Source organism: Gavialis gangeticus, unplaced genomic scaffold (genome assembly GCF_001723915.1).
Source record: "Gavialis gangeticus isolate Ggan-Ray unplaced genomic scaffold, GavGan_comp1, whole genome shotgun sequence".
NCBI classification, from domain to species: domain Eukaryota; kingdom Metazoa; phylum Chordata; order Crocodylia; family Gavialidae; genus Gavialis; species Gavialis gangeticus.
In genome coordinates, this window is record NW_017729008.1 from 42,732,649 (window position 1) to 42,745,795 (window position 13,147).

The window sequence follows — 13,147 nt, forward strand, 5'->3', positions numbered from 1 at the left end:
GTGAGGTGGTGCAGGCTCCCACCCTGGGGGTTTTTAAGAGGAGGTTGGATGACCACCTTATTGGGGTCATTTGACCCCAGTGCTCTTCCTGCCATGGCAGGGGGTCGGACTAGATGATCTGCTCAGGTCCCTTCCGACCCTAGAAACTATGAAAGAGAAATTAAAGCCAGCATTTTAATTAACTTCCACAGGATATGTGGAAATATTTAATCCCATATCTGTTATGACTACTCTATTTTCTCCTTCCTAGCACCAGCTTTAAAAAAGCTCCATATATACTATGTGACACGAAGCACATTACTTTTGCTTCTTTTATGTTCCTGCGTGCTTAATTTTGTATATATACTATGCCAATTAATGCACTAGATTGAGTTTAAATAAATAATGGTGATAATTTGTCAATGGTGATGAAATCCATAAACCTTATTTTATGCTGGACTTGCTTTTTTTCAAAACACAAAAAAGATATTAACTAGTTCAATCTCACAACACCACGAAGAGACAAATAAATTATTATTACTCTCATTTAAAAATGAGGGAACTGAAGCATAGGAGCTTCAAGTGTCTTGCTTAAGGTTAGGGGAGATCAGACAGTTCAACTCCTGGTTCCCAAGCAGGTGCGATGAGGACTACATCGAACCTCTTCTAGTCCAATGCTTATTACTTTTTTATTTTTTTGGCAATGCAGCCCATATTATGGTACGCCCTTTCCAAACCTAAAAGGAAGCACAGTCATGCTCTGCAGAACATATTTTGTAACATTAAAAATGCCTGGGGCAGATCTAATGACACACCTGAAGATGTTCCAGTGTTTCCAGCAGCTGTAACTTGTCAATCTGGTCACCACTGCTTGCCCTAATTCGAAGAACCTGGTCTCTATTTAAAAAAAAAAAAAAAGCCTTATTCATAGTTTATGGGAAACAGACATAATTTAACTAACTTGGTATCATTCTTTATGAGAATATATGGCAAAAGCATTGATATACCTAACTATCGTAAAAGCAACCAGGACTCACAGTAGAGGTGATATCTTTTATTAAACCAACTTGATTTTTGCACAAAAAAAAAAAAATCTTTAATTGCAAGCTTTTTTTTTTCTTTCAAAAATCGAGTTGGTCTATCAAAGATATCCCCTCTACTATTAGGCCTGGATGGTTTTTTTCCTCTAGACCAATATGGCTACAACCTGGATACCTAGCTTTCTAAAAGGCATTTGACAGTACCACACAATAGCTTGATTTAAAAAACTACAAAACTGACATGACCCCTCTTAAATGGATTAAAAAGGAGACAACTAACAGGTCTCTTAATTGTAAAGGAGGAATTGTCATTGGACAGGTGTGTTTTTAGTGATGTTCTTCAGGAATCAATTTTTTGGCCCTTTGCTATTTACAATTTTTATCAATGACCTGAAAGCAAGTATTAAATAATTCCTGATAAAATTCACAGATGAAACAAGGTCAGGGAAGAGTGTTATATTAAAAAGAATGCAAGTCACTGAAATAGACTGGTCTGAATTACCTGATGTGTTTGGCACAAGCAAACAAGATATTTTTCCATATAGAATAATGTATGATCAATCACAACAGAAATAGAAAATGTCAGCCATACTTACAGGATAAGGAACTCGGTCCTGGAAAGCAGCAGCCTTCACAAAAACTGAAGGATCAGTATGAAAGTGAGATCCAAGCATACTGCTATAGCTTTATTTCTGATTTGATAGGTATTGGGACAATTTACCAAGGGCTGTGATGGATTCACCACCCCTGGAAATGTTTCTATCCAGATCAGATCTTTATCGAAAGGCATAATCCAGTTTAATCACAGCTACTGGATGTGAAGCAGGAATCAATTCAAGGAAGTCCCGTAGGCTGTGCTATGCAGAAGCCAGACTTGAGCTCTTATGACCTTAAAAATCTATTAAAATCAGCTCTCAGATATGCTGCTACATATATTGTAGTCCTTTATTATTTTGAGGGAGGTATTTGTTATACATGGAGGTTTGTTCACTGGCCTCTGGTGTCTATGTCCCACATCCTAGTGAACAAATACCACATTTTCCACCATATTCTATTCAGGTTCCTATGTACTCAGTGAGATTTCGGAGCAATACACCTGGAGAAGATACATTGTAATTTACATTTTAATTGTGTCACATATTTTCTATGCAAATACATCAGTTAAACTTGGTATCATGAGATTATTGTCATTGCTGCCCTCACTGGGTATTATCGATGTGTTGTCAGGGTTGAAATTTCAGGGACTGCTGTACTGGCAAAAAGTCACGGCCAGGAGATCCCAACACCAGTCTTGTCTTAAAGAATGACCACAGGCTTAGTTTGGTGGCAAAGGCACGGCCCTAATACACTTGTGATCTGACACGCTGCGTTTATGCCCGCGACAAGGTATTGGCACACCACCATGTAGGCTTTCCTAGGCCAGTGCAAAGTTCCCATAATTTCTAATGATCCTTTTATACAGTGATCAAAACAAATTACATATTACATTCCACTAATACCTTGAATATCTTGGACCGCCTTGTACCATGGGCTTGTTCAACATCCAGACCTCGTGTTTCTGTTCCAGTGTTATCATCCCGGTACTGGACTATTCTATACCTTGTACAGCCATCTCCTCCTCATCTCCCGACAGGAGTGCATATCTGGCCCACATGCCAAGTTTTGCTTATATGAGGAGTTCAGGCATTAGTCAGGTTCATTGATCAGGCCTCTACTGGCCAAAGTCTTTAGCAGAGCCTTTGTGTGAGCAATATGCATACTGGTGATCAATGTTTCAGTGAAGCGTACAGAGATATTTTCAGTACAAATTGCTTAGTACATTCCTAAAAAAAGATTAAAGATTTATACAAAAAAAAGAATCTTCAATGAAACTAGCAAGAAAAAAATGAACAGGTTATGCAATCTTCATGCTTGAAAAATGTGGCTGAATCTGAATTTTGCAAAGGTCTGGGACTGAAAGGAACAGGCAGGTGGCAGACTGAGTGCAAACACAGACTGGTTTTTGTTAAAAGTTTTGCTCAAAGATCACAAACCTTCAGCTTGATCCTGGGGGCAAGTTTGAGTGAACTTGCAGACAGATCATAATTTTATGTTAAAACGACATGAAACTTGGTATATTCAATTGAGTTTTACTTCTTTTCCCTGCCTTACTAGAATTTCAACCCCCACTCCCTTCCCCCCGCTCCCCCCCAAATAACCAAAACTCAAGGGGCTGTGAATAAGAGATGGTCCTGGATCAACAAACTGAACCTCAACACCCCTGTGCACTGAAATGAGATTCTAATTGCTTCATTGGAAATTGCTTCTGTTTCTAGAAAGAGCTGGGTCAAATCCACAGAACTGAACGTTATGCGTTGTTGTGTGGTTCAGATCCAGGTCCAGATCCAGCCTTTTGAGGCTTATCCCTCCATGCAATAAGGTAAAGCAAAAGCCTTAGCAAGCTTGAAAGTTCAGGAAATTTGGATCTGTACCCAAACTCTGCAGACTGGACCCATCTCTCTTGTGAAATCTGATCAAAACAAAATAAAAGCTTTCTTTCAAACTCCTGAACACCAAAACCATCATGTTTCTAGGTCATTAGCTATAGCGTGTATCTAAATACATTATATGGCTTTTAGTCCTTTTGAAAAACTGGGGCATGTCCACACATTCATGAATGCACCTTAGCTACTGTGCATTAAGTTCAGCATCTCTAATATGAGGTACTACATAAAGGTGCATTAACCTGTGCTCATGCAGAGTAACAAAGGCAAATGAGTTTTTTGTGACATTTAATGCGCAGTAGACTAATTCTACTGCGCATTAGCATGGTTTCTGCTGTGACATTAATGCACAATAGAATAATCCACTGTGCATTAAGGAATCTCATGTAGCCCTGGGTGTCACAACTGTTTCATGATCTCAGTGGAAGTGTTTACATGTCGCCGTACAGCGACATAGTGATGCACTACATTGCCATATGGCATGCTACAGTGACATAGCAATCACGTGGGTCTACACATGATCGCCAGCTATGTCACCGTTGTGGTAATGTAGCTAGTAAATCTAACTGTGTGCCACCCATACGCTGCAATACAGGCGGCTACTGCGCCATGTTTTAGTACTTCCCCCAAGCGAGTACTAAAACACAGCTCAGTACGAACATTGCCCTACAGCAATGTGTAGACATGCCCTCGGAGTAAAAGGTGAGGTGCGCAGGAAGGATCAAGATGATATTTTGCAAAAGCTGATCAATAATGAAAAGCAAAGCATGTGCCTTAAACTGACTGCATTAACTAAGAGTCTGGAACAAGGAAAAATTTCTGAAAAACATGTCCTCTGAAACAGAGATCTTCTATTAAAATATAACTCACCCAGAAAAAGTTTCCATGCACCAGGCAGCCCCAAGGAGGGCGCTGACGAACAGCAGCAGTCTCATGTTAGAAGGACTAACCAGAAACTGGAGATTGGTGGTCTAGCAAGCTTGTATTTATATAGGCTTCTCTTCCTGGAAAGTGATATCTGAATCCCCATACGAATAAATTCCCACATATATCATAACTCTCAAGGTCATGCACAGATAGGGACTTAATTTCTCCTCTCAGGATATTTACCATTCTGTCACGCTGAGCCAAAGTGACCCCAGTGGACGCTCACAAAGGTCTCTCCTCCCCAAGAAGAGATTCACATTGGCGGAAGGAGATTTCCACGAATGAAGCTGAGAGCAGCTTAACTCCTGCTGGAGATACACAGGAGCTCCACCAGCAGGCTCGGTAAGAACTGCTCACTTCTGGCATTGCATTAGTATCTAACAGCCCCTTAGGGTGGCATTTTAACAGTATAAACTGTTCAATTTGCCCAGGCCCCCCACCCCCTTTCCATTGCCATTATGTTTAATGGGGTTGTCCAATGAAGAATAGGAGTCTTAACCTCTGTGCAAGGTCCCCAAAAGTCAAATTCCACTGCCATGGTCCTCTATCAGTGACAGAGGTTGCAGCCAATGTGCCCCACTTTACTCAGGTACATCAGCAGAGCCTCTGCTATCACCTTTGCTCCGCAATTAATTTGTCCCCCTGTATTTAAGATGGAGGAACTCTGTTCTGCCCACTGTGGAAAGAGATGTACTTAACCAAGCCATGCCTAGTAAAGCCATTTATATTTTTAAATAAATGCCCTTACGCATACATCAGTCAGCATATTGTGCTGGGCACATTTATTGTCTGTAGCCAAGTTTTATTGAAATGACTCCCTCAGTGTTGTGCTTTCACCTAGATTCTGCCCCTCTAATGGATTCAATCAAGTAAGGGTCCAAATAAAACTCAGAAATTAAGCATATCATGTGCTAATTCCCCAGCAGCAGTTCTCTTCTCGTGGGTTACCCTTCCCAGGAAGAGACGACACAGGATGGAAGAAATGTTGGGACAGCCATTGCCTTGTCCTCTTCGCTTTGCAGTGAAAACAGGGCTGTTCCCTGATCCAGGGGTCCCCCACATTCCTTTGCTTCTGCCCTGTCTTTTTCTGCCGACGGCTGTCAGTGCTGGGGATGTTTTCTGTCTCACTCTCCTTCCATGAGGATGCACCTGAGTTCCAGTCCTCACTGTCTGTGTCCGAGGAGTGGCTGTCAGAGACGTTCTGCTGGCTGAGCTTTGTGAAAAACCTCTCCGGCCTCCTTTCTAAGGGGTACCCGGCTGTAGGTACCTCCGAAAACAAGGCAGCCTTTTTGTTTTTCCAGCTGAAAAACTTGCTGACACAGTCCCAGAGGCTGAACTTGCAGGATTTCCTGGGAACTAACATGAGACAGAAAAAAACAGCTTAACTGCACTGTAACCATCATTGACCCTTACTTGTAATGTCTTCAGTTTTCCTACCTTTGAAGGGCTAGAGAAGCATGGGGGAAGGCAAAACTGATGCAAAAATATGTCCTCAGAGACAACAGTAGGTACATTGGATGAGAGCAACATCCCGATAGCTCAGAACACATTAGACAGTGCTTCCCTTGAGGAGGCTTGTCGAGATCTAATCCTAATTTGCCCTGCTTTGCTTTAAAGCTGCTGCTTTCTGTGATGGGTCCTCAGGCAACTTCAAATAGGTCTTCTCCCATTGATATGACCCAATGCTACCCATCACTTTCACACTAAAAGGAAGGCAAAGGTATGGATGGATCCTATCTGTACTGATGTACAACAATTGCCCCATTGGTATGAACCATCTCCTTCAAACCCCTATGCCACAATTTATAAGAGTACAGCAAAGACACACTATGCCAACACACAGACTACACATTGATGGCCCTGGACTTTATAGATTTTGGGGACTACACCCATGCTGTTCCATGGGAAGCAAACTCTCCTCCTCTTCTTTTTGAAAGAGTCAGGCACCAAGAACTTCTGGAGGGAGTGGACAACATCACAAGAGAATCTGCAGTTTTCAGTGTGAAAAATAACCCAGGTAGAGAGGACAATCTGGCCTAGAGTTTATATCCTTCAAGGTTTTTCTACTGAATTGTTAAAATGATTAACCCTCCTCTTGCTTTACTGCTTTATGACACAAAAAGATTAGAGCAGTACTGCAGCTCCCTTCATTATTTGTGGTATACATCTTGAGGATTCAGAGATTGCCAACCTGTGCTGGCAGACATCAACTAGTCCCAAGGCAGGCCAGCCAGGGGCCGCTTGTTCTGTATTAGTAAAGATGATGCACATGAGTCCAGGGGAAGAAGGAAGGACACAGAGTCCACACACAATCCTCACTGTGGCAAAATGGCAGAAGAGAGGTGTCTCAAACGAGAACCATGAAGAAGCAGCATTGCCGTGTAAAAAGTAAAGCCTTGTATGCATCTTGCAAACCAAATTTAAATAGTTTGTTGCATCTTTCGGAGCCCCTTCTCTATTTGCAGACAGCCTGGAGGTGTATAACCTGATACAGTCAATGGTATCTGCAGGTAAATTTGGCAAGTCCTGTATGAGCGAATTGATGTCTAACCCAAAGGAAGGTATTGTGGAGGCTGTAGGATGACCAACAACCCATCTGTAAGAAAACAACGAGCCCTACGCAAGCAGTCTTGTGTAGTCTAATTCTCTTTTCCAGGAATGAGACTAGCGCATTCATATAACCCCTGCTTTAAGATTATTTAAGTTCCTGTAACCACAATTCCCTTTACACTGACCTTGCTTTTCTTATCATTGTTGCTCTTATGTGGACTCTTTCTGTTTTATCATGACTTTTCAATAGTGAGATGCCCATATCTGCATGCAGAGGAAAATTCTTCTCTTTTCATGCCAGTGAAAATGAGGGGCATTACTTTTGGGGTTTAAATAAGAGAGTTTCACCTATTATTTCAAATGGGGCCTCAGTGATGCAGCATACATTACTCTCTAATGATTAAAAGCACCTCTCTAGAGATCACATTTACTTCTTAAGCATTGGTCCACTTGTTTCAAACACTTTTGAAACCTTTGTAGAATGCGTATTTACCATCTGGGTTGCTAGTCCACTTGTCAGAAGGCAGTTCTTCATCTTCATTTCTCTGGCTAATCTGTTTCAGGAAAACATGAATAAATGGCATGGATTTATGAATGGTGCCTACACTGTTTCTAAAAATGTTTGCAGGCTAGTGACAGGTGCCATCCTGATTGCCCACAGGATTGAATTTTACTGTCCATAGGTCAGCTCTCGCAGCAGTGGCACAAGAAACATTACCTGACAGCTGTACCTCAATTGTGCCTGCCACGGCTGTTCCTCTATGACACACCATGTGGGATGTGCCCTCTTGGAGGGGCATGAAAGGTTCCTGGGGGAGAGGGGGTGCAAGGAAGGGCAATATGAGCAGTGTGATTGTTGTGTGTGCACAAAAGCATCAAATGAAATTTAGCGGCTGGGGCACAGGGCACAAGAGTGTGTAGGTTTACTACGGTGGGATATAAATCCAAAAAGTTGGGGAAACGCTGCTCTAGAAGAAACTTGGCACTAATAGGAAGAGAATTAAAAGGCTAGCTTTTCAGCTGAGACTTCCAATAAGAGGAATAATTAGTGCTCTGATCCTGTGAAACCCCAAACTCATTTTGCGTGGGCTAGCAGATAATTTATGTCTTTTGCTACAAAGCTGAGATGGACCTGAATCAGATATGCAGGTGAAGAGCTGTCTCTCACTAATTCCTGGAGCCATCCAATTACACTCCCCACTACCACAGCTCAGTTTATTATTGGCTACCAATGATTAACTAATAATGATATAAACACATTAAGTTTATAAGAAAAAATAAGCATTTCAGCTATCCCTGATGCAGTTTTTATATATGTGTCTGTTCTTTTTAGTGGCTTGTTGCAATGCCATTAGTATGGAAGGAGTAGAGATTTTGTCTATGATGTATAAAAATCAGCAGCAGCATTTTGGGACTGGGATCCTCATTCTGATCTCCCTTCACACCATGTGATAGGTGTCAGTCCTATACCATTGTATCAACAATAATAATATCTACTTAAGATTGTTAGCTCTTTGGGCCTGGATAATCTCTTTGTGATCTGCGAGCATATGACCTTCACAGGAATGCTGATCCCTGGCTCAAGTCTTTGGAGTTTCCACAATAAAAATAGTGAATAGAATAATAATCTTACCCAGATATAAACACGGTAGATGAGAGTTATAACCACAATCCCAATGCAATAGGAAAGCAGGATTTGCCCTACAACTCCACAAAAGCCGTCAGCATCCCCATTCTGCTCCTTGTAATCTTGTTCTTGGTTGGGGTCAGCATCTAGAGGGCTTTTATGTAAATAAAGCCACAAAAAAGAAAGAAATGAAAACCCCATTCAGTTTAGTTGCTTAAAGCAGAGGACAGTAGTGTTCCTTCTTATAGGACATGGGATAAAAGAGGTTAAGATGCAACGTGTTGCCTTGGTAACCTATTGTTGACACTGATTTGTCTTGGAACCTGTAACAGGAAGTGGTCAGAATACGTTAATGACATCGTCCTCAGAACCATGGTAACACGAATGGTTGGTCTAAGTACAAAGAAAGCCTGTTGGACAATCTTATGAAATTGCATGTTTCCCATACTGTGTTTAGGTCTTTTTAGCCTGGTCTGTATTAGGCTGAGTGCTCTGTTCCTTCTGGGGGCCCTGGGAGCATAAAGTATTCAGCATCTTATAAGACTGGACCCATCATTTTCCAGAATTGGGAAAAGAGTCAGGGGCCAGGGTTGTTTCTACTGGGAGGGAGGGTACCAGGAGCCTGGTGCAGTAGGGAGAGCAGAGGAAGGGGCCAGCTGAGGAAAAGTGGGAGCCGGGCAGAGGTGTGAGGCAGTGGGCAAGCAGCAGCAGCCCCATCCTGAGCCGCAAGCAGGGAAGCAGGCACCCAGGCACAGCATGGAGCCAGCACCAGGGTGTGGGTGGCTGTTGTGAGGCACAAAGCTCACCTGTTCTTGCCCTTGCCCAGCAAAGAGTTGCTCAGGCAGCGGCAGCATAGGTGGGTACACCTCCAGCCCACTGGATGAGAGGAAGTGCAGGAAGGGATTGGTATCTTCAAATGTTCAGTCTATTTTATTTAAGTTTTATAAATATTTAATTTATTTAATAAATATAAAAAGTAAAATCTGTGTATTTTTATTTGAAATCCATCTGTCATTCTTGATGGGCAATTCACAGTACACCATAAATGGTTAAAATCAGATAAGACAAAAGCAAATTAGTTACTTTTGAGATGTAGGTGTCATAACCGATATTTTACTTCCTGTTTGAGACTTCCACTCATTCCTATTTTTACTTTCTTTTATAATGTGACTTACATGTGAGCAATCCCTTCTCTTTGAGAGCTTTCTGCACTGTTCTGCATCATACAGCACTGAAACAATACACAAACCATGGCACCTAGAAGTGCAAGGATAACATAAATATCACTTCTCAACAGGCATATATGGTCTGCTGCTTTGTGTCATGGTCACACTGGAGCTCTGCTGTATTCCTGATATCCTGCCACCCAGACACGCTATGGCCTAACACCATATCGCTAACTTCACAATGGTGTGTCACTTCATGGTGTGGGGGATGACATGGTGGTGATGTTCCAATATATCATTAACATTATATTATATTACATTAAATATATATATAATGTAATAAAGTAGAATGTATGTATCATGTATAATGTCCACTGATGGGACCTGATGATGCATTAACATAATGTATTAACATTATATATTGACTGGAACATTGATCAATATACAGGCAGTCCTCGACTTATGTTTTGAGTCACAATGTTTCGTACTTACAACGTTTCTAAATTGACACCGTTTCAACTTTCTGACGTCAGTTTCGACTTTAAACACTTGATCTGACACCACGCCATGCCGGCGAACAAGTTTGCTGCGTTGCCCATCCCCCTGGAGAACATCTGTCCAAACTTCCTTGGACACTTTTTTTAAGAAAGCAGACAAGACTCCAGAGAAACCTGCAGCCAAGACTCCTGAGAAGATGCCAGCCAAGAACCCTTCAAAAAGTCCAGCCTAGTCACCTCAAAGAAGTCCTTCCAAATCAATATGATTGCTATTTACAATGTAAATACATTCATGTAGCTATATTACTCCTCTATAATTGACTGAGTACAAAATTCCTGGTTATTTTTGGTGAAAATAGGGTATCAGGGCTTGGTTCAGGAACCAATCTCCATTTATAACGTTGTTTCCTATGAGAGAATTGGTTCCGAGTTGCAACGCTTCCACTTAAGATGCTGTTTTCAGGAACCAATTGTGTCGTAAGTCCGAGGACTGCCTGCATACTGCTCCCAAAGACTTTGCTAAAGCATTGGTCGGAGTAGCCCTGCCCTGCAAGCCTGACCGACGCACGAACTCCTTACATGTAGCAAAACTTGGCACGTGGGCCAGGTGGGCGCTCCTGCCAGATGGAAGGTGAGCTGGCTGTACAAGGTGTAGGATAGTCCCGTTTCAGGATGATTAAGGCTAGAACGGGAACACCCAGATCAGGATGGGAAAGAAGCCCATTGTACGGGACACTTTGAGACATTCGAGATCCACATGGATCGCAATATGGAAGGTGTTTTGATTGCTGTGTCAAATGAGGGCTAGAAAGTAGGGGAACTGCATGGTATTGTGCTGACCACCTTGTCACAGGTACTCCAAGCCCAATGTACTTCTGAGGCCAAAACACATTAGGGTTGTGCTCATGGACAACAAACCTGGACAAATCTTTGCCACCGAATCCTTGCCTGAGGTTAAGACGAGATTGGTGGTGGGATCTCGTGGCTGTGACATTCGCCAGCACGGCTTGTTCCTGAGACTTCAACCCTGGCGGCACACCAGCCACACGTGAGGAGGACAACAGCAACGAGGACACTGATAACACCTGGCGACACGGGGTAATGTGCCCCCCACACCGGCACGTCCTTCATTAATGCGACTTGCCCTGCGAGGGGCGGTAATATCACAACCTCCCACAATACTACGTGGCGTGGGAGCCTCTCAGGGACGTGCCAACAAGGCGATAACAGCATGCCGATACGTTGGCCCATGGCATGATTACGTCATAGGGAGGTGGTCACAGATGTCACGCTGACACATGGCACGGCGCCATCACAGCCCGCACCGCGTTGATGATGTCATGTCGACGCATCCCCACGTTGTGCTGGGCCGCTGCAACGAGGCCGTTTCCCTTCGACGTTGGCGTGACCACGTGCCTGGCACGTCGCCGCTCCTCCCTGACGTCGCTCCTGTTGTGCGCCCGCAGCAGTATAGCTGTGACCACGCCAACGACATCACGTTGACGTCATCGCAACGACAGCTGTGTCCCTGAGGGAGAGCCCCGCTCAACCAATCCTCCTCACACCCACTCTCCCGCCAAAACGACCCGGCTGAGCAGGGAGAGGAACGCGGACCTCAACGACCTCCGCGTGACCTCAATGTCCGCCGCCCCGCCCCCGTCTCCATAGCTGCCAAGTCCCGCCTCCCCGCTAGGCGTCAGCGTCACTTCCGGCCGGCGCGAAAGTTCGCGCAGGCGTCGTGGCGGCGGGAGCCGGGTGCAGGCTGTTGGGCGCCTCACGTGGGCGGGGTGAGTGCTGGGGGGCTTCTGCCTGCCCCTCTGGGCTGGGGGGGCCGTACCACTAGAGGGGGCTGGGGCTGTACCAATAGTGGGAGCTGGGGCTGCATAGGCCTTACCAGTAGTGGGAACTGGGGCTGGATGGGCTGTACCAATAGTGGGAGCTGGGGCTGGATGGGCCGTACCAATGGAGGGTCTCGCTCCCTCTGTGGGGGCTGCATGGGCCGTACCAGTGGGGGCTCTGGCTCTCTCTGGGGCTGGATGGGCCATACCAATGGGGGGTCTGGCTCCCTCTTAGGCCAGTTGGGTGCTACCAGTGCCCCCTGTCTTGGGGGTGTTCCCTGCTTTGCTTGGGGGCAGCTTGCCCGCAGGTCTGGGGGCTCCGAGTGTGAGTCCTGCCTGGGGGAGGCTCAGCCCCCCATGCCGCCTGAGTGATGCATGCCACCCCTGCATCCCGTTCAGATGCCAGGGGCAGTGCAGGGCGTTCATGTAGCTCCCGGGCTTGCACTGGCTGCACTTGGAAGAGCAGGAGTGATCCTGGGCTTGCGTGCAGCGATACCACCCGCCTGACGAGCTCCCTGGCCACGGAAAGCAGGAGACGGGGTTAGAGGAGGCTGGGGCTGCTGTGCTAGGGTCCGGACTGCCCACAAAGTGCCCAGAAGATACTGAAAGTACTAAAAAAAAGGATCACTCCCATGCTGTGCAATGCTAGTATCCGGGGGGTTTGCAACTGAGCTGTGACTAGCGCGATTCTGCGCAGCGAGCTGCTCCCCGAGTCAGAGTATCGTCTTCTCCATCTCGGTGTAGGAGGCCGGCAAGCATTGCGGGAGATGATGGTGGAGGAAGGGTGGTGACTGGTTCGGTGATGGGGATAGCGAAGATGACGATAATGCTTGGAATAGAGAAATCCCATACTTTGAAAAGGAGAAAACTATTATCGTCATAAATGCGATGAGCTACAGATCAAGCTTTTGAGGGTATTGCAGGGATTTTAGGAGTGAAGTCTGCAATACAATCGTTTGCGTCCATTAAAGGGAAAGGGAATGCTTTGTGTAGGAAGTCTGCAGGGTCATAGATTCATAGATTCATAGATTAAGGGTCGG

General features: G+C 44.7%; 3 protein-coding genes across 4 annotated transcripts in view; 1 reads left to right on the forward strand and 2 right to left on the reverse strand.

Moving 5' to 3' along the window:
• The window catches only part of LOC109292276 (carboxypeptidase A2-like), a 16,514-nt gene extending 11,381 nt beyond the window's left edge, over nt 1–5,133 (reverse strand). The window contains exons 1-2 of the mRNA XM_019509666.1: nt 4,373–5,133; nt 795–876 (exon numbers count right to left, since the gene is read on the reverse strand). Coding sequence (XP_019365211.1) covers nt 795–876; nt 4,373–4,437 — 147 coding nt within the window. The 5' untranslated portion in view covers nt 4,438–5,133. The remainder of the gene's footprint in view (nt 1–794; nt 877–4,372) is intronic.
• A 54-nt stretch (nt 5,134–5,187) lies between these two features.
• Nucleotides 5,188–9,163, reverse strand: SSMEM1 (serine rich single-pass membrane protein 1). Its single transcript, XM_019509665.1, has 3 exons — nt 8,613–9,163; nt 7,473–7,533; nt 5,188–5,785 (listed from the first exon to the last, which is right to left on the reverse strand). Exons 1-3 carry the CDS (start codon nt 8,805–8,807, stop codon nt 5,334–5,336), a joined length of 708 nt encoding a protein of 235 aa, XP_019365210.1. The 5' UTR covers nt 8,808–9,163; the 3' UTR covers nt 5,188–5,333.
• A 2,805-nt stretch (nt 9,164–11,968) lies between these two features.
• TMEM209 (transmembrane protein 209) overlaps nt 11,969–13,147 on the forward strand; it is a 28,011-nt gene continuing 26,832 nt past the window's right edge. For both annotated transcript variants that reach the window (XM_019509668.1, XM_019509667.1), the window contains exon 1: nt 11,969–12,056. The gene's annotated coding sequence lies outside the window, so the exon portion shown is untranslated. The remainder of the gene's footprint in view (nt 12,057–13,147) is intronic.